Source organism: Strix uralensis, chromosome 21 (genome assembly GCF_047716275.1).
Source record: "Strix uralensis isolate ZFMK-TIS-50842 chromosome 21, bStrUra1, whole genome shotgun sequence".
Lineage (NCBI taxonomy): Eukaryota > Metazoa > Chordata > Aves > Strigiformes > Strigidae > Strix > Strix uralensis.
In genome coordinates, this window is record NC_133992.1 from 2,538,464 (window position 1) to 2,559,325 (window position 20,862).

General features: G+C 48.0%; 1 protein-coding gene across 1 annotated transcript; it reads right to left on the reverse strand.

The window, feature by feature from the left end:
• Positions 1-6,620: 6,620 nt before the first annotated feature.
• On the reverse strand, positions 6,621-20,269 carry LOC141952891 (ectonucleoside triphosphate diphosphohydrolase 2-like). The gene is made up of 9 exons (XM_074890926.1): positions 20,153-20,269; positions 17,781-17,898; positions 15,960-16,110; positions 15,053-15,212; positions 13,571-13,798; positions 12,214-12,486; positions 11,158-11,253; positions 9,413-9,544; positions 6,621-8,413 (listed from the first exon to the last, which is right to left on the reverse strand). Exons 1-9 carry the CDS (start codon positions 20,264-20,266, stop codon positions 8,183-8,185), a joined length of 1,503 nt encoding a protein of 500 aa, XP_074747027.1. The 5' UTR covers positions 20,267-20,269; the 3' UTR covers positions 6,621-8,182.
• Positions 20,270-20,862: the final 593 nt, after the last annotated feature.

The following is a 20,862-nucleotide window of genomic DNA, read 5'->3' on the forward strand; positions in this document are numbered from 1 at the left end:
GACACAACTAGGAAGACACGCATACAGCTCATCCTCCACATTCGAAGCCAAAATGCAGGAGGTTTATGCAGTTTACTTCGAGATAGCTGAGTAATGCAAAGGCAGTAGGGTCCAGATTTATCCCACCTAATTATAGACATTGATTTGAATAGCTAACTCTGGGCTGTGTTCACACCAGAGTCAGTGGAAAGGCATGGCTCGGCCCACTCCAGCTCTGAATAGCCCTCTGACGACACCTTTCTGTCCTTTGTAAAGGTGTTTGATCCAAAATCTCAGTATCGTTTAAATATCAAAGGCAGCCAGGATGAATCTGAATTAGACTTGCTCAAGATTTCACACCAGGCTGTAATAATCAGTAAAGACAGCTCTTCCTCCAGGATGTGATGTCATCTCTTTAGGGTAACATAAAAGATTACTACTGTCTTCTTTCTGGTTAAAAAGAGACAATGTAGAATGTCTTGCCTGTGTTCTGCTGTCTAAGAAAGTACACTCAGCATAAATTCTCATCGAGGCATACTCAGAACAGCGTTAGCAAGCTTCTGCGCTCATGAAGCCCTAGAAAACTGTCCCTAAAATGGAGCTGCAGGGCTCGTAGGAGGTTTGCTGGTGCAAGTGCTGCTGTATTTTTGCAGATACAGGTTGGGGATTTTTTCAGCCGGGGCCAGAAAGTGAAGGACTGCACATCAGCGACAAAGATCTTACTTTGTTAGAAATCATCAGCCTTTGTAGCTGGTGCTTCTCACAGCTTGTGCTTCACCGCGCTGCCTTTAATGTTTGGGAAGCTGTTCTGTTATGTGTAGAGGGAGAAATGGTTGCCACCCCCAGTGTTCCCAGTGGCAGCAAAAAAGTGGAAATACTCTGCTCAGTTAAGACTTCGGATCTCTATCTCCAACGTGCTAACAGGATCGCACCCAGCGGAGCAGGGGGTAGTACCCTATGGGGCAGCTAAAACTTTGCTCCTGTGACTGAGCTTCCAGAGGTTTCCCTGGAAGATTCAGCCACCTAAAAATTTATGGGTTAGGAGGCATTTCAAATTATTCATGCAACATTTATTTGTGCTAATTCTATCCCAGTCAGCTAGTACTTCTGTTCTTAGCTACATGCAGATCCACAGGAAATGACCATTCTATTTTAAATATTTTTGCATTTTTGAAATTAAAGTAAAATGCCAGTACTTCTAAGCTCTCTGTGAGGAGGAACACAGCCAAGCTGCCAGAAATCTCCATGGAGAGCTGCTGGAGCTGCCGACTATCTTAGCTCTGCCACTTCTAATGCTGTGTCAGCCCAGCAACGTCATTAGTGCGTACCAGAAGGTGAGCTGGCAAGCAATAAGGCAGGTTTTTCTGCCAGAACCTTGTCTCATGAAGCATTTCTTCAAAGGCAAAATTCTGTATGAAACACTGACAATTGGGCAAATTCTGGGAGAAAAAAAGTTGCACATTCCACGGTCCTGACTGAGGAAAATGCTTAAGTGCATTTCCAATTGTTGGTTTAGTGGGCAGCCTGCACAGAGACGCTGCTGCAGATGCCCGGGGCAGAGGAGTGGGGGGCAGCTGGAAAGCGAGTGGGACAGCAGAAAAGAGAACTGCTCGGCCAAGGTGGGGAGGTATGTGGCTCCCACATCACGATTTCATTGAAGACATCTGCTTTATCTGGTATTTGATCTCTTTGAAAGCTCTCCTCAAACCCTGCTGCGACAAGCAAGGAGGTTTCATCTCATTTAGGTGCTTCTGAATTTCCCATCTGTAAGTTTGCTGTATCAATTAATGGCTGTAACGGGGATACTACAAAACATTAGGGGCCACTATTATGAGGCCACATTCCCTGGGTATAATCCAAGGAAAGACACGGTAGTGACATTATAACTAAGTTGGAAATCACATTTCTGTTTTGTTGAACAATATATTAGTTATTTTTAACTTTTTATTGTCTTTTTTTTTTTTTTAACTGTACTGCTTTCAGCATGCAAACGTTTTAGTGTGACTATAATTGGTTTGAGCAGAGTGGGGAGATACTTTAACTTTTAAGTATTGCATTCCCCTTTTACTGAACCGGTGTTCTTTTTCTGCTATGGGGTATATAGATATAATCCCTCCCCTTGGCAGGCAGGCAGACAACAGCTATAATTCTTCTCTTGATGCTTAACCAGCAAGATAGCAGTCTGTGTCTCTGAAATAGCATCCTAGTCTAAACTGAGCCTAATACTTGGGGCTGGGATGATGTTGGGGCTGACAGGGGTCCAAAACAGAAATCACAGAACTAATTCTTTTTATATAGGTAAAAATCTGAAGGCCTGAGTTCAGGAGAGGGACACTGCAGAACGAATGTGGGTGGAACCCTGCCTCCAGAACTGGAAAGCTTTTGGTGTTGGGGTCGTTCCGGGTTTATGGTTGCACTGAAGTATGACGTGGGTGTGTGCAGACCTTTTGTCATTCTAGTCTTTCTGATTGTTACTTCTAAGGATAAACAAAACTTTGTTTTCTAGAAATGGCTGCTCCTGAGAGATTGAAGTTAGTGAAGGTGAGGGGCTGCTTCCAGAGGCTGGCGAGTGAGATGTGCCGTTGTGGGATTCCTGCTTGAGAGAAATAGGAACAGCTGGGTGGAATCAAGCCACCCGTCCATCCAGGCCAGCATCTTGTCTTTAATGATCAGCAGCAGCTGCCAAAGAAGAACAGGGCAAACATATACGGATGTGGCAGGTGGTTCAGGCAATTCTTTAGCCATGAGCAAGTAACTTTTTGTTTAATAGCCCCAGTGGATTATTATGAATTTATCTAATCACCTTTTGCAGCCTTGTAAACTTTGGCATAAACAGCCTCCTGTCGTGATGAGTCCCACAGTTTAACCACAAGCTGTGTGGAAGAAGAGCTCCTTCCATTTGGTTGGATGATTTCCACTGAGCTCCTCAGTTCAGAAGGCGGCCATGAGCCTGTCACTTCAGAGCTTGCAGTCGAGAGAGTCTTAAACATTGACAGTGATTACCATGAAACAGAAGGTAATGCTAAACCAGCTTTTACTTTGAACTTTGAACACTGCTCCTGTAAAGTTTCCTTCATTCGGTCCCACAGCTTCACTGCTGTACGTTGTCCCGCGATAAGCCTGATAGGTATCGCCACCTTTCATTTGGGAGATCTGTTTCTCTGGAGAATTTCCACCAAGAAGTGGTGACTAATTCGATCATGAGGTGCACATATGGTGAACACCCCCTGCTGTGAACAAAAATAAGCTTTCCTTCACACAAAAGTTGATTTTATAATTTCTCTGTCTCTCTCAAACCTCTTCTTCATTCCCAGTGCAGTTCTCTTCCTATTCTTTCTCTCTCTTGTTTCCAAAAAAACCTTTATCTGTACTGCATGCTAGTGCCCATTTCCCGGCATAGAGGCCTTCTTCCACTGGTATCACAGCTCCTTAAATCACTGATTAGAGCTGCTTTTGCATCCCACACATAGAGAGCTTCCATACTGCAGTGTGTCTTTCATCTGTGTCCACATCAGGAGTCTCCTTGACAAGTTTCCAGACAAGCCTGCTTGCTAATTTATTTGATTTGTGGTGGGACCAGCTACTAGCTTTGTTGGAGATTTCCCCAGGCTTAAGGCGCTGCTCTGCCAGCCTCCCTCTTGTGACTAATCCCTGTCATTACACACTCAGGGGAGCGACAGTTTACGTTCGGTGTTTGGTTTGAACAGGGGATCTAAAAGCATCCAGAAGGCTGTGAGTATCTCATATCAAGGCCATGGTGGAAACCAGGTCAAAGACGCCTCTTCTGCCTGGTCTCCGCTGTGTTTGCAAAACATCAAAACACTTTGACTTGCCTGGGTTTGATGGCCTTATGAAAGGACTTTTATATTAAGAGAGCTGTGGCAAAAATTGAGGTTTTACTGATCCCAGTATTCATTCGGGCTTGTTCTTCTGATATCATTTCCATCTATTTCAGTGTGTTCTGAATTAGCCCTTGAAGTAGGAGTGACAGTCCATGAGGTAGGATATAAACATCATACGGCTTCCTGCTTCTCTGGAAGATATTCAGATACGTGATCATAGGCATGGTATAAGAACAAAACAAAAGTGTACTGATCAGTCTCTAAATCCAGCCATCCTAAAAGGCATTCCTCTCATGTTCTGCTGGATTTGCTCCACCAGTGACTGTGGATTTCAAGTTATTTCGTTACCGTTTATAATAGCAGCCCCAAACAACCGAAATGAGTGCAAGTGCTGCAGTGCCCAGTGCTGGACGTTGTTTCTACACTTGCTATGCCAGAGGCCTTCCCTTAACCACTGAACTGGGTGTCTCCACAGGCAGGGCAGTATCTCGAGGAGAGGAGGAGTTACACTCACTGCATTACTCATGGGAAGCTGGAACTCAGCCGTATGACCAGTTTTGCAAAGTCCTTGAAGCATGCATGACCTTCTCATGACTTGCCAAGATAAGCTCGGAAGTCTGTGACAGCACCTGCTAGAGAGTCCAGCTCTGAACTAATTCTTCCATAAGCATCCTGTGAAATACCTGTGTCTCAAAAAGCAGCACTTATTGACAGGCCTGCCTCAGGTACAGCTGGGAGGGAGTTTAGGACTCAGCTTAGGTCTCTCTTCTACAACCACAGGGAGCCTCGGTGCATCAGAACGGGGGGAGGAAAGAAACAATCTGATCCTGTGGTGGTGAACTTCCTACTGCAGAGTGGGACTGCAGGCAATTTCTCTCAGTTTTCAGGGGAATTCATTGGTACGGCCCAGAGGGGATGTACTGTTTGGGAATCCATGATGCTTTGGAAATGGTATAAACTGGGAGAAAAACAGGGGCTAATATACTCCTACAAACATGATGAAATGAAATTTAGGCCACTCTAGCCAGCAGCAGGTCAGCTAACCTATTGGGTTTCTGGAGCTAAAGTGCTTTCTGGTGTCAATTTTTATATCTAATACTTTTGATTTCCTTCTTACTGATACTTGCTGACAGCAGCAGAACTGAAATTACATGTGAGCAGACATTATCTGCCAGAAGAGCATTCTCATGTTCAGCCTGAGTGAGAAGTGAGGGAGCTATGCATAAACATGAAGAATTTATGGACAGTTAGAAAATCCTCATTATTAATCATCTCCACAATTGCATCGTAACCAAAGGGCTGCAAGCATCTTCGTTTCAAAGTGAGTGAGTTAATCTAGAATCTCCTTTTAAGTAGATTTCTGATGTCCAGGTAATCTGGGGATTAATTCTGCAGATTTATGTAGTGCTGACATGAAGGAGCTGCTTCTATAGAGAGCTGGGAGAAAGGAATATGTTACTTTTATTAGTTTCTATTCTTCTCATAGATTCCAAATTTTGTTATTTTTTGTCTTTTTTATAACTAAAAACTTCAGGGCTTTTAAAATACCAGAGGTGTATCTCATCATCTAGTAAATGCATCTATAAGTGTGGTTTTTTCTGCCAGATAGAAAGAGAATGATACGCATTGTCAATACTGCCTGTTCCAAGCCCAGATCACCTGATGACCTGAGCTACTGGGGGCTGCAGCTTGGGATGGGCAGCACAGTCATCATATGAGAAGAAATATGCCTGTCCCTGCCTGCCCCCACGACCTGCCTGCAGGAGAAGACAGCAGTGGCAGCATTTGGAAGGAGCGATGGGAAAGGAGGGAGTGGAGCTGCTGCCTGCAGTGTGTGGACCACTGGAAGAAGAACTTCAGCCATCGAAATGTCTCACGTGTGCCTTTGATGAGAACAGCAGCTTTTGGCTCAAGAGCTTAGAATCTGCTCTAAATCAAGTGGTTGTGGGTTGTCTTCACATCGCAGAGCGGTGGTTCAATGTCAAGTGGTGGCTCAAGTGACATGGATTTAAGGGGGCAAGATAGGCCATCTGTCCGTGCCACCACTCATACAGCTCAGGGTCATGTGCGAGGCAAAAGTAAAGTGTCAGGAGGACACACTGAGCTTCCTGTGTAATTCCTCACTTATTATCTGCATGGAAGCCCCAGAGCTTCTAAACAAAGCTTGGGGAAGTTCCAGCCGATGTCCTTTCCCCTTGGGCCCTGTGATCTCATATTCAAAATCAAGAAGGTGTAATGACTGAGCAGGCGAGAACACCTGGAGTCCTGGGGTTTTTGGCATCTCTTTCGCTTATTTCCATTTCTGACAGTGGCAGGATTTTTCTTGGGCAGGTTGCAAATCTCAGCCAGGAGTCCCACAGTTCTGTGCTGACAGGTCACAGAGCCACAGCTCTGTTTAATGATTGCATTTCCAGAGTGGGAGGAATGAAGTCTCAGGAATTTCCCCGATATCACTGACTCCCTGGCAACCTCTTTTTTTTTTTTTTTTCTCTTCTATGCAGGCTTGCCTGAATCCCTCCTACCTTCTTCAGGTGGTTTGAGCAAAGAACACATCAAAGATGTAGACACATCTCTCATCAACTAAATACCAGCAGCCAGGTTATCTGAAGTCATTTTGTGCCTGCCTGCCACTGGGAAGAAAGTGCCTTCAGGGGTTCTCATTGTGTACCCCGAAAGTACACAGCATAACAGCTCTTGAGTAAACAGGCAAAATCAGCATCCCCCATCCTCCTCACTGAAACACTCTATATTCACAGTAAAGCCCCCGCTTTGATCTCCTGCCAAGAATAACACAGACAGTCTATTAAAACATCTTTAATAACATGATATAATTAAAAATATCTAACGTGCAACTCAAAGAAATGAATATGAAGCTTGTTTAAATCTGTTTCCACACCCCTCCAAACTTGACTGACAGGTTCCAAACCTTCATTAATTGGCCTGAAAATTTATGAATACCCCAATATTATGGGGGAGGGGGTGTGTCCTATATATGAGTTGGGAGCACAAGGGATTAATAATGAGATTTGAAAGGATTTGTGTGCTGTGGTAGCTTTAAAAATCCTGCAAGGCACATCAGTGCATCTGTGAGCATTTACATTTCTGTTTAAAGTGGTCTGAAATGAGTTGGAGACACTCGTCCCTTAGGCTTTTAACAGCCTGTGTGTTTAAGTGTCTGAAGCAATCCGAGAAGTGAACTCTAAATGCTTTAGTCAAAGGACAGTGTTTGAATCAATCCCTTTTCTTCACAATAATACAGAGAATTTGTAGAGCACCTCATCTTTTAGATGAGCAGAGCAGAGCAGACCAGAGGAGCTGGAATGACTGCCAGAGGAATGACTCCCAGAGGAATCCTGAGTATTGGATTATAAAGTAACTCTGGTCACAGCCTAATATGAAAGTCATTGGACTGACAATTAGTAAAGCTTCTGTTCCTGGGTCTGCTCTTGTCTAAAGGACAATATTAGAGGAGATAACTTCACTTTCAGAGTCAGCGAGACAAGCAGTTCAGTGCAAATAAACAAACCGGCGAAACTCAGCCCATCATGCACCCTGTTTTAGCTGATGTGACATTAAATGTGCTAATTTAAGTCCTGGTTAAAGAGTATAAATTGACAATTTTAACCCTGAGTTGCCATGACTGAGCTGAGAGACAGGAACTCAGCTGTGTGTCTGTGCTCTTTGTTTCTCCTTTGATGCTCTGCACATTTTGTAGAGACCAAGACTAAAAACCATTGCTTTTGAAGGATTCTTGGTCAGCAGGAGCATTCACTGGAAGGGACACATGGATACCATCACTGAGGTGGAAGAACAGACAGGTCAGTAGTTACAGGCAGAAAATACCTGCTTTTTCCCTAGAATACGGAAGCAAGTTGGCTGTTACATTCTGAGTATATTTAGATGCTGTTCCAGTCTTCAGTAGTGGCAGTACAGCAGGTACCGTCTCTCTTGTGGGCACAGAAGAGAACAGAGCACTTCTTTCAGTCACCACCTCTCCTGATTAGACAGGATTATTCAATATTAACTTTACAATAGCTCAGGGCCTGCCTGCTCAGAGGTGTCGTTTCATTAGGTTGACATGAGTAATCCTCAGCTGCAGCCCAAGCGAGATGTGTGCAGGCTGCTCTCATTTGGAGAACGAATAGCTTGCCATCCACCGGGAATCCCAGGTTTCCTGTGGAGCAGGATCCGTTGTCTCAAAGTACAGTAGTGTAAGTGCTGGCAGGTTGAAATAAGGTGCTGAGGCTCTGGGAGTCCTGCAGGAAAATCACTTGCATCCTCCAGTGACTTACACCTGTGTGATTTCTGTGTGTACCCTATTAACTGCCCTCTGGCAAGAGCACTGGGTCCCAGAATAACTGTCAGTTGTCATCAAAAACACTGCTGTTCCTGTTACTGAAGCTGTTTTCCTTGACCATTACTCGGTATGAGATGCGCATGAAAGAGCCAGTGAGCAGCACGACAAAGAGGATAAGGAGCAAAGACCAGACCCCTGGTTCAATCCCTTTGAGGAAGCTTGGGCTGTCCTGCGGGATGGTGTTGGTCAGACTCAGCAGGTACCCAAGAGTCCAGCCAGATGAAGTATCACCCATCTATTGAAATAAAAAGAAGTCAGAAGAGAAGGAGACTGTCTGCACCCCAAATGTGTTTCCGTGCACAGACCCAAGACCTCGTATACTTTATTTGAGACTGATCCAAGGATTAGGCTTGAAATGAGGAACTCTCCCACTCCCCGTGCCCTGAGTGCACTAATAGGCCTTAATTGCTCTGCCCAGCCTCACCTGGCACTTCTACCCACCCCCTCTGCCCACGGGCCTGGGAGCTGCCTCTTTCCTGATCTGTGCTGCATGTGTGTGCTGTTCCTTCTCCTGCTTACTGGCTTTCCCAGGTGGATCTCGGGTCTACACTGTGGGTAGTTCTGTCTCTGGTCCTGTTGCCTGGTTGAACCCCTCTGTTGTAGGTGGCTTGTCTCTGGCTTTCCAGGCTGGGCTCCCTGGATGGACCCCAGACCTACCTCCCTACCTTGCCTTAGTCATGATCACCACACGGCTGACTGACCCGCGGCCCTGCTCAGTGGGACCATGCCTTCGCTGGTGGGTTGTGAAGAGGTCTGTGAATAAACAGGCTTGCTTTTGTGAGGGGGAGGACCTGAATCAAATCCTCCTTTCCTTAGGGGCTCCAGATCCTAAAGCAATTTCAGACCTTCTAAGCTAGTTATAAACCCTCACTAGTATAAAGGCGATTACAAAGAGGTGGGGCAGCACCTTTTAGCTCAGGAAATATTATCAGCAGCCTGTCCTTAGCATTAAGTGGTGATCAAGCCATTGTTCCTCCCTCATTGGGCATAGACTCGTAAACACAGTGCTGCTTGAGGTAAGGTTTTGGACCCATCTATTTTTCAGTGGGGACAAGTGTAATCTCTAGATCTCTGACACTGGCTTTCTTGCTTATCACAACTGTGAATTTATTTTGCAAAAAACATCTTGCTGGAGAAACCTAGCTGGTTAGGGCTTGTAGGAGTGGGGACAAGCTGGCTTTACTGAAACCAACCCTCCCTCCTAATTGGAAATACCACACTGTAGGTAACTGACCTTCTGGAATGCAGTCCAAACAGACCTGTCAAAGTCAAACACGTATCCCTCTGTACTGAGATGAAAGATGAAGGCAGACACAACACAGTAATCAGCAAGTGTATCCAGGCTTGTTTGGGATTCCTTAACCAGCTGGTGTCATTTCCAAAAGAAGATGGGGGAAAAAATAAAAGTAAATATTCAGTAGCTATATTTCAGGCCTGCTATAACTTCTCCTTTCCTGCTCTGAGGCTGACGGTGGGACTGGAGGAGCAGTTTGTGTCCTGTGCAGACTGAAACTATGTTTCCTGCACCCACGGGGCTGTGGTCTGGGAACCAGGGTCATCTCTTTGTGCCTTTGTTCCCATCTTATTGCAGACTAAGTAAAACCGTATGTTTGGGTTAAAGCCTAAGCTATAGCGATACTTTCATTTAGGCCGAATGTACTGCACTGATCTAAGGAGGACCACTCGTCACTGGCTCTGTGTGTGAGCCTGATACTTCGTATAAACACTGCAGGCCTTGCTAAGGACTGTACTCTTGAAGAGGAGCTAAAAGATTGATAAGAGGGGAACATCCTGAGCCAGAAGGAGCCAGAGGCTGGATAATCATGCCTGAGAAGCATGAAGTCAGCAGAAATCGGTGGTAACTGTAGGAAAAGTAAAGGCAATGGGGGGAGGCCACAACCACTGACTCAATTTAAGACCAAGAAGATGTGCCCCCCCCCCCCCCCCCTTTGAGTTTGCACAGAATAATTCAAACATACGGTAACTTTAAACTGAGACAACGCACATTGTTAACCAGTGAGGGACAAAGCGATAAGAAACTCCCCCGTGGTCATTACAGTAAACGTGTATTCGTGTGGTTTGAAGTGTATAAATACATTGAAGTTCTCCTGGGTGGTGTGCTAGCTTTGTGGAATTACCACCTAGCATCTCACTCTGTGCAGACATGGAATAAAAGAAATACCTCAACCCTGTGTGTCTTGGCTTGCATACTGGGTGAAAGAACCCTTTTTTTGGGATAACATTGTTAAAGACCAGGCAGTTCCAGAAGCAGCAGGACTGGCAGCCAGGTCTCCTACAGTTGCTTTGCAGGTGAACTGCTTGGTATGATTCTCTGCTCTCTAATTAGATTGAGCTAATGCTGCAGCCTTTGTCTCAATAGGAGCATTAACAAGATCTTTCTCTTCTCTTCAGAAGAGAAAGCTTTAGGGAAGTGCTTATGGGCTTTGCTACCCCCTTAGCAAACCCTGTAGGAATTGTCCAATGTGACTGTTACTGTGGATGCTTGGTCAGTGTAGGTGCGAATGAGGGTGACACCATAAAGCCACCAACTGAGGGAAAGAACATAGAAATTCCCACTGACTTGGTCTCCATGGACCCAGGTGAAATGGGAAAGGCCCTGGAGTCTGAGCAGATGTGTTCCTTGCACTTAAGGAGAGGAGGGTAACAAGAAGACCAAGGTGATCTACAGGAGTGAGTAGACCCTTCCTATTTACTCCTTAATATGCAGTAAAAGGTACTTGTGGTTTTTCATTTAGTTAAGTCCAGCTGGGAGCTGAGAGGAATGAAAATAAGTGGAGCCTGTTTCCTCAAAGTAAAAAAAAACCAACACCAAACCAAAACCAAAACCCAGGCAAATCCAAGCTTTTCCCTGAGGGAGCCAGTTAGTTATGGCTCTGTCAGTCTGAGCCCCATGGGCTTTTACAACAGACTGTTCCTTGCTTCCCACTGTTCCTGCACACTAAGTTATTCCACTGTTACCTCTTTAACGGACATCCCACAAAGCCTGTCGACAGCCTGACCCAAGTCAGGAGAGGGTACAGTTTCTCTCATGAAGTCCATGGCCTCGGAAATCACCTACAACAGCAGCAGAAATAATCATCAGGTTGGACTGTGCTCTGCATCCTTGCACTGCAAACAGTACCTATAGGAAGTAAGTGGCAGTGGCTGTGGGGGCATTGCCAGAGTGCCCGTTCTGTGTGGGTGGTTACGGTGCCTCTGATGGGTGCGAGGAGGACAAGCAGATCTGTTACTGTCTGGAGATGGAAACTGGACTGTTTCTAGCTTGTGTGCAGCGGCCTTCCCGGCCCTGCCTGGCTAAGTAGACTAGTCCTTATGCTCCTTTGCACCCTGTCCATGGGAGGCTCTCAGGAGCTGGGAAGATTTCTGTAATTCCTCCCTCTGAAATGCACTTGGTTTCACAGAATCACAGAATCATTCAGGTTGGAAAAGACCCTCGGGATCATCGAGTCCAACCCTCAGCCCGACTCTACAAAGTTCTCCCCTACACCACATCCCCCAACATCTCATCCAAACGACCCTTAAACACATTGTTTAAGGTTTGTCCTAGGATCTTGAGCTGGTCCTGGCTTAACAACCCAACGACTTTGAACACTGGATCCATGCTTGTGGTGGAGCATGCCCAGATGTTTGCTAGGGGAGTGGCAGAGGATCTTCAGCTTTACCGCAGCCTTCATGTGGGAAGACCTGCTCAACATGCAACTCCTGGCTGTCCTATCACTCCTGGCTCTGTGAAGCCCCTAAATTTGTCTCACAAGCAGGCGTTGCTGAGACATGGGTGAAGAAAGCCCTACCACAGCCATTGGTGGGAAGCCTGTGGTTCATATTCGAACAGCTGGTGCCAATGGGGAGGATAGGGCAGGAGTGTATGTGTGCAGCATTAGCCAGAGCGCTGGCTCTCTTGGCTAGCAGAGGGCACAGCATGGCTGTTCCCTCTGTATTCATTAATGATCAAACTGGTCCCATGTCATGGATTCTCCATACCAGTTGCCTACCCCCGTGTAAATGAGAACCCACCAGAAACCTGGTCTGGAGGGGCTTGAAAACACTGCTGAGGGAATGCTTGAAGAAGCTGCAGGAAGAGGAAGAGTTGAGCAGGCTTTGCACAAGTCTCTTGCAGGAGGTGGGATTGCTGGAGCCGGTGATGTTGAAGACCTCCTCAGGGCCAGGGATGTTGGATGTGTCATCACTGACAGCACAAGGCCCGGCATGCACTGATTTCCACTGCACTTCCCGGAAATAGGTGAGGGGCCAGCAGGGATTAGACACAGTTTTAGCACTTCTCTGATCCTAGAGGCAGAACAAAACAAGGACAGAGGCAGCAGGAGAGGAGGTTGGCATCCCAAAGCTACACAAAGGAAGACAAAATGTAACAGTGAAGAACAGTTTTTCTTTGGCACCACAATGTTGTAATTGAGCAGGAGGGCTGCAAAAGGTTTGCCAAACCTTATCTCAGCTAGTTAACTTCAAGGCCCAGACTGATGCAGCAGGCTCCCAGCTCCTGCAGAGTTCAGGGCAAGCTGCAATGACAGGACCTGCAGTGGGAGGCTGAGGAGTCCCAGCCCTACCTGCTCTCCCTTAGACCAGAAATACAATTTCCATGAATCCTGTACTCTTCATTGTTGCAGGAAAGAGGCTGTTCTGGTCTGCCTCCCAAATGGCTCAACCCATCAAGAATCAATGTTTCTTATCTCTAAGAATTCCCTAATATAACTGTGGTGAAGTGGGTCTCCATGTGGGACATTCAGGTCTCAGTTAAGGGGAGGTGTGGTCTATAGGGAGACAAGTGGAAGGGCAGTGAGTAGTTTATTTCTGAAAAATTCAGTTTTGGTGGAGACTAAAATGATTCCTCAGTTTGCATCAGATCCTGCCCCCTCCAAGTGAAATAGAGTTCGGAAGAACCAAAACACCTGCATGTTTTCAAAATGAAATATTGCTCTTTTAAAGATGCTTCGGGGTTAAATTCAGCAAAGGAAATACTCCAAATGGAAGGTCCCAGTTGGTTCCTGGGTGCTGTTGTTTCGGCTTCCCTTCTGAGATGGAGGAGCAGCTCAGAGGAGCCAAGGGAAGTCTTTGCCTCTCTTCAGCACCTCTGGAGAGCAATTTTGTGCTCATGTGTATTAAGTAAGGAGCCAAATAGCACCTTCAAGTAGGAAACTCTTGAATGGGTGCCTGTGCATCTGCTTGGAGGACATTGATTTGGGCATAGAGAGTATGTTTTACAAATGCACTGGGCTTTTCTAGATATATGCAAATGTCCTCTACTAAAGACAGGGATTGACATTTTGCCCATTAGAAGCCACACCTTGTGCAACTGTCGTTTAGTGATATTGTATCCAGGAACCTTGCAACTGCCCTTCTGGCAGATACTTACTTGAATGAGCATAGAGAGCAGCCTGCTGCGGAGCTGGTCCGCGCCGTGGCAGGGGCAGTGATGAGTGTACACGCTGTGCATCTGCCCATACAGCTGCAGCCTCACTCCCTCTTTTGATGCCTGGTTCTCTTCTTCCACCTTGTAAGTGAGCCACGTTGAGGTCCCTCCCACGGAGAGGACTCCTGCCATCCCTTTTCCAGAGGGGACCAACTGTCCTCGCCAGTCGTACTGACCCAAAAAGAACCAGAGAGGTCAGTTCTTAAGACTTCTACATCAGGGCTGCAGTCAGATGCACTAGTGCACAGAGGGAGAAAGCAGCTTTCTTGTTAGTACAGCCTCCCTTCGGAGGGAACAGAGGATCCATTGTACAAGCACTGCCCTCTGCACAGAGAGCTCCACACAGCCAGCGAGAGAAAACAGGGCTTGCCATCCTGGATGGCTGTTTGAGGCAGTGGTCTCAGCAGGTAGGAGCAGGGGAGAGACGACAGGGTGTGGTGGGGGGGGAATGGGAGGGAGGTTTCCAGGTGGGAAGATATGGGCTTCAAGTGCTGCCTTGGTGGGGATCCTCCTGTCAGAAGAACCCTGTGGTTTCATCTTCTGCAGTCTTGCAGAACTGATTTTGGCAATGCTGAAGTTAGCTGAAGTACAGACAGGAAAGTTCACATGGGTGTAAGCATTCTGTCCCTGGCTGGGGGAGGCTGTGTTGCTGCCAGCAGGGCTAGCAACTCCCTAACCAGTGCATGCTTGTTATCAGAACTGCCTTTCACTTCCCTGATGTGGAACTCAGTCTAATCCACCTTTCTCTTGCCCTTTGAATTCTTCTTGAGACCCTTTGGCTGGAGAAGCCATGGGTAGAGCAAGGAAACTTAAATGTATTCTTTTTATTTAGTGAGTGCCTTCTGAACTCAGACCAGGCCCCTGTGCTGGGGACAGCCAGCTGCACTCTCACTAGTGTCTCAATGAGAGGAAATTTGATGGGCTTTTGCTTTGGCAGCAAAAGACTCTGCTTCTCTGTCCACCATCCACAGGATGTCCTGTGGGACAGCTGGACTCCAGCGGCAATCCCACAGCACCCCACAGACCGCAGCAACGCCTGTTTGACCGTGGTGCTGAGCTAGAGCTGCAGGGACTCAGAGCAGCAGAGTTCTTGCTGACACCCCAGGGCCAGACTACGTAATGTCATCTATGTGAGCATGCTGGATGTGTTGTCCAGACAGCCTCACCTCTGTTGGGGCAACTGCATGAATGTGTCCGTGAAAGGCAGTATTAGAGTTTTGGTCCTTCAACCTAGTTACAGCTGTCTCACATCATGCCCCCCAACCAGCTGGTGTCGGATATAACCTGCCTCCTCTGAAAGGCAGTGGAAGTTGTGCTTAAGCATTGTTTAAAGTACAGGGTTTTAATGATTCCTCCACATGTGTCTGTAGCTGTTTGTTAATGCTCAGTTCAGTTCTGTGCTCCCCAGGCAGGATCATCCTTTACCTTGAAGAAGTTCTCCAGGACATAGTTGACAGCAACCCAGCTGAATGCTTCCTCGTCTGGACTGGACAGTATTTGTGCCCCCTGAAAGTTGAAGGGGGATGACTTCAGGGCCACAGTCAGGGCTGCAAGGAGACTGTCAGAGAGTATGTGATCGGTGAGGCTAAACAGAAAAGAAAAAGAAGGCACATTTGTTGTTACAGGACCCTACCAGGAGCAGCCTGCAGTGGTGGCACAGCTGCAGGGTTTCTGCTCTGCTCCCCACTTTGGGTAGTAGCACAGAGACACAGTGACAATCCCACTTCTGCTGCTACTTCCCTCACATGGCACTGGGGGCAAGAACAGCAGAGGGATGATTTGAGCAGTTGTGCCACCATTGAAGAATTTGGGAGTTTAGTGCCCTCTGCCACTGAGGGAATCCAGTGGCCTTGCCCCACTGACCTGGTCCCCTCCAGACCTTACTTTTCCCCAGTATCTAAAAGGAGATAAAGGTCCCAGAAATGAGGTGACTGAGAACAGGGTCCACAAAAGTGTGTATAAGGTGGATCTTCACCACCATTCCCAACCTGCTGACAAGAAACACCCCTGCAAGCCCATGTGGGCTGTCACATAAACTGAAAACACTTCCGCTTCCAGACTGACCGGTATTTTCCCAAGCACTAATTGTGAAGGAGACTTTACAAAGACTGGTAGCAGTAGCAAGACTATCATCCTCATGGCTGCTTGGGGGGACAGTGTGGAGACACAGCCATACTGTACTCCTCTTGAGTACATCAGGACCTGAAGAAGGTTTACCTGACTAGCAGATTAGGGATGAAACACTGCAGAGCAGACAGGGTGAGATGCATTTACAGAATGATCCGCATGAGGTGTTCTGATCTCTGGGTGTGGGTTTGCAACATTCACTCACTTCAGCTGCCTCATGCTGGCGGTTGCTCCCAAGTAGAGGGGGGTTTGGTTGTGCTGCTCTGCTGGGATCTCTTTCTGGGCCCAGTTCAAACATGGCTCCAAGCTCTTCACTACTTTCTGAGGAGAATCTGAGTAGTTGGAGACTCCTGGACCTGAGGACCAGGGGAAAGAATGAAATTTTCTAAGGAAAGGTATGAGAGAAGTGTGAGAGCTGTTACCCAAGAGGTTGCTGTCCTAGGGCATGGATAAAAACAGGACCTGTCATAGGCAGAATTAAGGAGTTCCTCCAGGTAACTGTCCTGCTGAAGTATGGTACTGGGAGCAAAACACATGTGCATGTAAATCCCAGATCTCACTAAGAGAGCCCTAGGTCTGCTGCTGAGACATCCCATAAATAACCACATATCAGCCACGTGACTGCTGCAACAGCTGAGGCTGCCTCAGCCCACGGAAGACAACATGTGTCTTTAGCTGCTATAAAAGATAAGCAAAAAGACACACTGCCATGCAGACAGAACTGAGGCTGATGTGTCACCTCTCCTCCAGCCACTTCCTCTTGTGTTGGCGGAGGTGGCTTCTGAGCCCTGTGCCTGCAAGCAAGACACCCCTGCTCTAGGGGAAGCTGGTGCTGTGCAGAGAGAAGCTGTGTGCAAGCCTTGACTCATCTTTCCAGCAAGATCCAATGGAGTCTTAAATGGTGGTTTTGAACTACTACCCAGAAAGAGCCTCACTTCCCCATCCTCTGGCCCACTTGTCTTCCCAGCTGCATGACTCCCTCACCATGTGCTTGGCTCTCCTGGGCCCTGTATAGGGCTGAGCTGCAGCTTGCCTACGGCTACTGAAAGGCTGTGACTGCACTGCCATGCAGACAGAGGACTACTCACATCTGAGCGAGAGACCTGCCTGGCCCTCTTGCTGCTGACAAACTGCTGCACCGCGCTACAGTTGCTGGTTTTAACCCAGCAGGTGAACGTGGCAGCAGTCAAGGGACACCTACAAAGTTTCAGGGAGCCTGTATTGCATATTCTGTGTGTGGTCTGTATTGCTTACAGTCTGAAAGGGCACAAATCCTCTGCCCTGCTTGTTGTGCAGCTGCCCTTTCGCACACACTGGTACTGAGAGTTCAGGGTTTCCCAGCATCCTGCTATAATCAGGCTTCAACATCAAAGCAAGATTGAGTGATAGGGAAGAAAAACCCCAAACATTAGTGCATGAAGGCCTTTCAGCTGGCTTTGGCAGGGCCAAACTCATTCAAACTAGTGAGGGAGACCTCAATATTCTCCAAAATGTGACACCTAAAACCAAGCTGAACTCATGCTTGTGCTGTTGAACCCCACATAGGGGGTTGGGGGGTTAGAGTCTTTGCACCTCTGTTGTCCTGGAGCTACACCTCTTACTGCCCAGTCAGGAGGAGGCAGAAGATACCAGGAGTCACCCTGCAGCCAGATTTGTCTCCGTTACTGTTCACTGTCTTGCTTGGGTAAGAAGCTCAGCAACCTTGGCTCTGCCACTGATCCACGTGGACATCAGGATGAGTCCCATCCTCTCTGTGTGCTTCCCTGCCTGCAGCAGGCCAAAAAAACTGTCACCTGCTACTGCCAAGTGCTCTGATGTCCAGCTGTGTATGGCTAAATCTGCCCATGTTGAGAAGACCCGTGCTGAAAATAAGCAGCTTGTGCTTTACCATCACCACAATTTCAGTGTACAGCTAGAAGATACAGGAGCCAAGGAAATGGCAGCAATGGTCCATGCACAGATCTCTGGGTTTCTATCCATCCCATGCCAGTCCCACAGACCACCAAGCATGAACCAGGAACCTTACCTTGCACAGGACAGGAACTACATTCCTTGATCACCCCAGTCTTGTTTGCCTTGGTGGTGGTCCACTGGTAGATGAACAGGATAGTGCGGGATGGGCCAGCATCCAGAACAATGGCATACTGGAAAACCCCAAAAACAGTCTAGATAAACACCACCAAATGCATGCTGCTTTGTTATTGTAGGGTTACTCAGCATCACAGAGGTATTCAGAGTAACCCCTGGGTCTGCACTGCAGTATTTGTGTTAGCTTTTTACATTCAAAGAAAAGGCGAAGCCAGAAGCTGATGTGGATTTGCAGAGAACCATTTGCATTTCTGAATATACATGAGGAGCAGCAGGAGTGGAGTAACACCCAGAAATACGTCAGCCCTACAGTGGCATGCTCTGTAGCTGTTCCTGAAATCAGGTAGAGGGCTTCCACTGAGAGCTGAGCCACCTGGAACTCAGGAAAAACAGGTCCTAAAGCAGTAGGAGATGGCATTATGCAGGCTCTCGGCTGATTCTGGGACTCAAAGTGCTGCTGAATTGGTTTGCTAAGGAGATAAGGGTTTCATGCAGGAATCGCAGGGCTGCGGCTTGTTCCTGCTTCTGAGGAACCCAAGACTCCCACACGTGTTTGATGCCCCGCTGCAGAGGCGGTGCGACACGGGCCGGGTTTGCCCCGATGTGTGCCAGGCCCGTGGGAGCTGCGGCACGCTGGGACCAGCCTGCACGTACACTGTCCAGTGCAGCAGCCCTGAGGAGACTGGGATAATGTCTTGGCAGAAACGGCAGCAGTGAACGTGAGATTTCTCAACACCTCGTCCACTGACAGTTCTCCTACTGCCTAGCAGTGAGGTCGAGGGCTTTCTTAGTCTCTTTGCAGCCCAGTGTCTGGTCTATTTGCTGCTTGCTGATGGAGCCTTGCTGATCTGCACCTCTTATGTGAGGGTTAGGAAGTGAGAGGCCACTGGGGTCCCCTGCAGCACAGCTCTGTGGCTGTTTTGGATGTCTCCACACTCAAAATAGCCCCAGTGCTAGCCTAGGGTCTCCTCCTCTCCCCCCTGTTATATGACCCCAAACTGGGACATGTCCTACACAGACGGGAAAGAAACTTGTGAGATCTAGAAGGTACGTGGCAGTGCATGGTCTAAGCTGTATCTTACGCAGAAATAGCTGTAGCTGTGACTGAGTGCCAAGAGAGACCTCCTGAGAGGTGGATGCTAACATGGTCGGAAGGGTTTTAGCACAGAACAGAGCCTGGCAGCAGCCTCCAAGCAAAGCTGTCTGCCTGCTGCCTTCCTGGGAGCAACCAGCTGCACCAGCCACAGCGCCTGGGCCAGGAGCTGGTGGGACTGGAGCTGGAGCAGAAATGCGGAAGGAGGATGGAGCTCCCTGCCCAAGCCTGCTGGCATCCTCCCACACGAGTGACAGCTCGTATTTCTCGCAGGGACACGTCGGCTGCCGCAAAAGAGGAAGAAACAAATGGTATTGGCAGAGAAACCTGGATATTTTTCCTCCTTCACAAAATGAGAGGCTGCTGCTGGGAGCACACGGGAGGAGGAGGGATCACTGTGTTTCTGCCCCAGCTCAACACCAGGGAAGGGCAAAGTGCTTGCTGGGCAGAGCACGGAGCAATAAGGGGTTTTTTTTTAATCCAATTTTGTTTCCAAGAGGAGTGTGGAGGAGGGATAGTATCTCTAAACTCACAGGTTAACCTATTTCTGTTTGAGTAAACCGTAGCGTGCCACTGATCTCACCTCAGCCTCGATGCATGTAGAGGCAGAGCGGATGGGCATTGACCCCCCTGACACTGGGCAGATCGGACCCCGCTGCACAGAACAGGTTGGTTCTTTGGTTAAAATCAAGAGAGGACAGAAGAGGAAAAGGTATGGAAGATAATTATTTTTTGGAAAGACAGAAGCAGCAGTTCAGGGCCAAATTCCTACTGACTTTCAAGAGGGACTTGGTCTTTCCCTCCACTGACACCACTGGTCCCTTGCTGCTCTGGGGTAGCTCCTGACATGGGCTGCCTCTTCTCAGCCTGCGGTGAGCTTCTCTGCTGGACGATATCCAGCCTGTATTTCCCTGACCAGCCAAAGGGGTTGGCTTGTTTTGCTTTGAAAAGCTACAGCATGTTGAAGGATACAGACCCATCCTCAGTCTTGTTCTAGTCCCTTCCTCAGTTTGTTTCGGGCTAGTAACCAAGTCAGTAGTGCAGTGAATGTAAAAAGCAGCAAAACACACCAGGTTTTAGTTTAAATGTCCAGCTTGCACAAGGCAGCAAGCAGGTTCTCCTTAAGAAGCAGCCCCAGAGACGAGGAGAAGGTCCTCTGCTTACTGCCCTGCTTGACCCCCGGCTTGGCCGCCCCTCGGGCAGGCGGGCGCCCTTACCTTGGTCCTGAGAGGGGTGATGGGCACATCTTTAGTGGAGACGCAAAGGAGCACAATGCCCGTCAGTCCCGCTGCGATCACCAGCCAGGGGGGAAGGAGTTCACGCCAAGACATGAAGCGCTTTCTCCTTTCGCAAAGAGTCAAAAGAGGAAGCAGAGGAGCAGCAAACTGACAGCAGCTGCCTTTTACAACCTTTAAAAAGAGGAGAAAGGGCGGGGCCGGGGCCAGGCTCTGACTTCAGCCCAGCCCCAAGCCACAGGGACCACAAGGAACGCGTGGGCCATGCTACAATGCGTCAGGCAGCTCTCCCTTCCATCTCTCCATGCAATAAATAAAACGACGGCTTCGTGCCTGTTCCAGTGCTAGCTTTGCAAAGGCATCGGTGCAACCTCGAAACTGCCCCAGGTGACGGGGTTGAGGTAAACAGAAATGTGGGGTTAACTCAGCTGTGTAATAAGCAGGCAAAACTCATCCCTTTGGTATTTTGCGCCTGGCAGGGCTAGCTGCCAAAATTAGAAGTGGGGAAACTCCTTGTCGCTGGGTTTACTTTATATCTGAGGGCTGCAGGGTGGGCCTGGGGTCCTTCCCTGCAAGCACGTGTCCATCGGGTTGGGGCAGAGCGTGGGCATTCTGCTCAGTTCCTCCAGACTGCTCCTGCCCCCTTGTTTACTCTCAGTTGGCACCTGGGACAGGAAAACATCTGCACATTT

What these genes read in the sequence shown, in the direction of transcription:
- LOC141952891 (XM_074890926.1), bottom strand. Translation starts at nt 20,266, where the DNA reads ATGTCTTGGCGTGAACTCCTTCCCCCCTGGCTGGTGATCGCAGCGGGA. An exon ending in TAGTTCCTGTCCTGTGCAAG is followed by an intron (nt 16,111 to 17,780) that starts GTAAGGTTCCTG and finishes CCTGGTCCTCAG; the next exon opens with GTCCAGGAGTCTCCAACTAC. An exon ending in GTGGGATGTCCGTTAAAGAG is followed by an intron (nt 9,545 to 11,157) that starts GTAACAGTGGAA and finishes AAATGACACCAG; the next exon opens with CTGGTTAAGGAATCCCAAAC.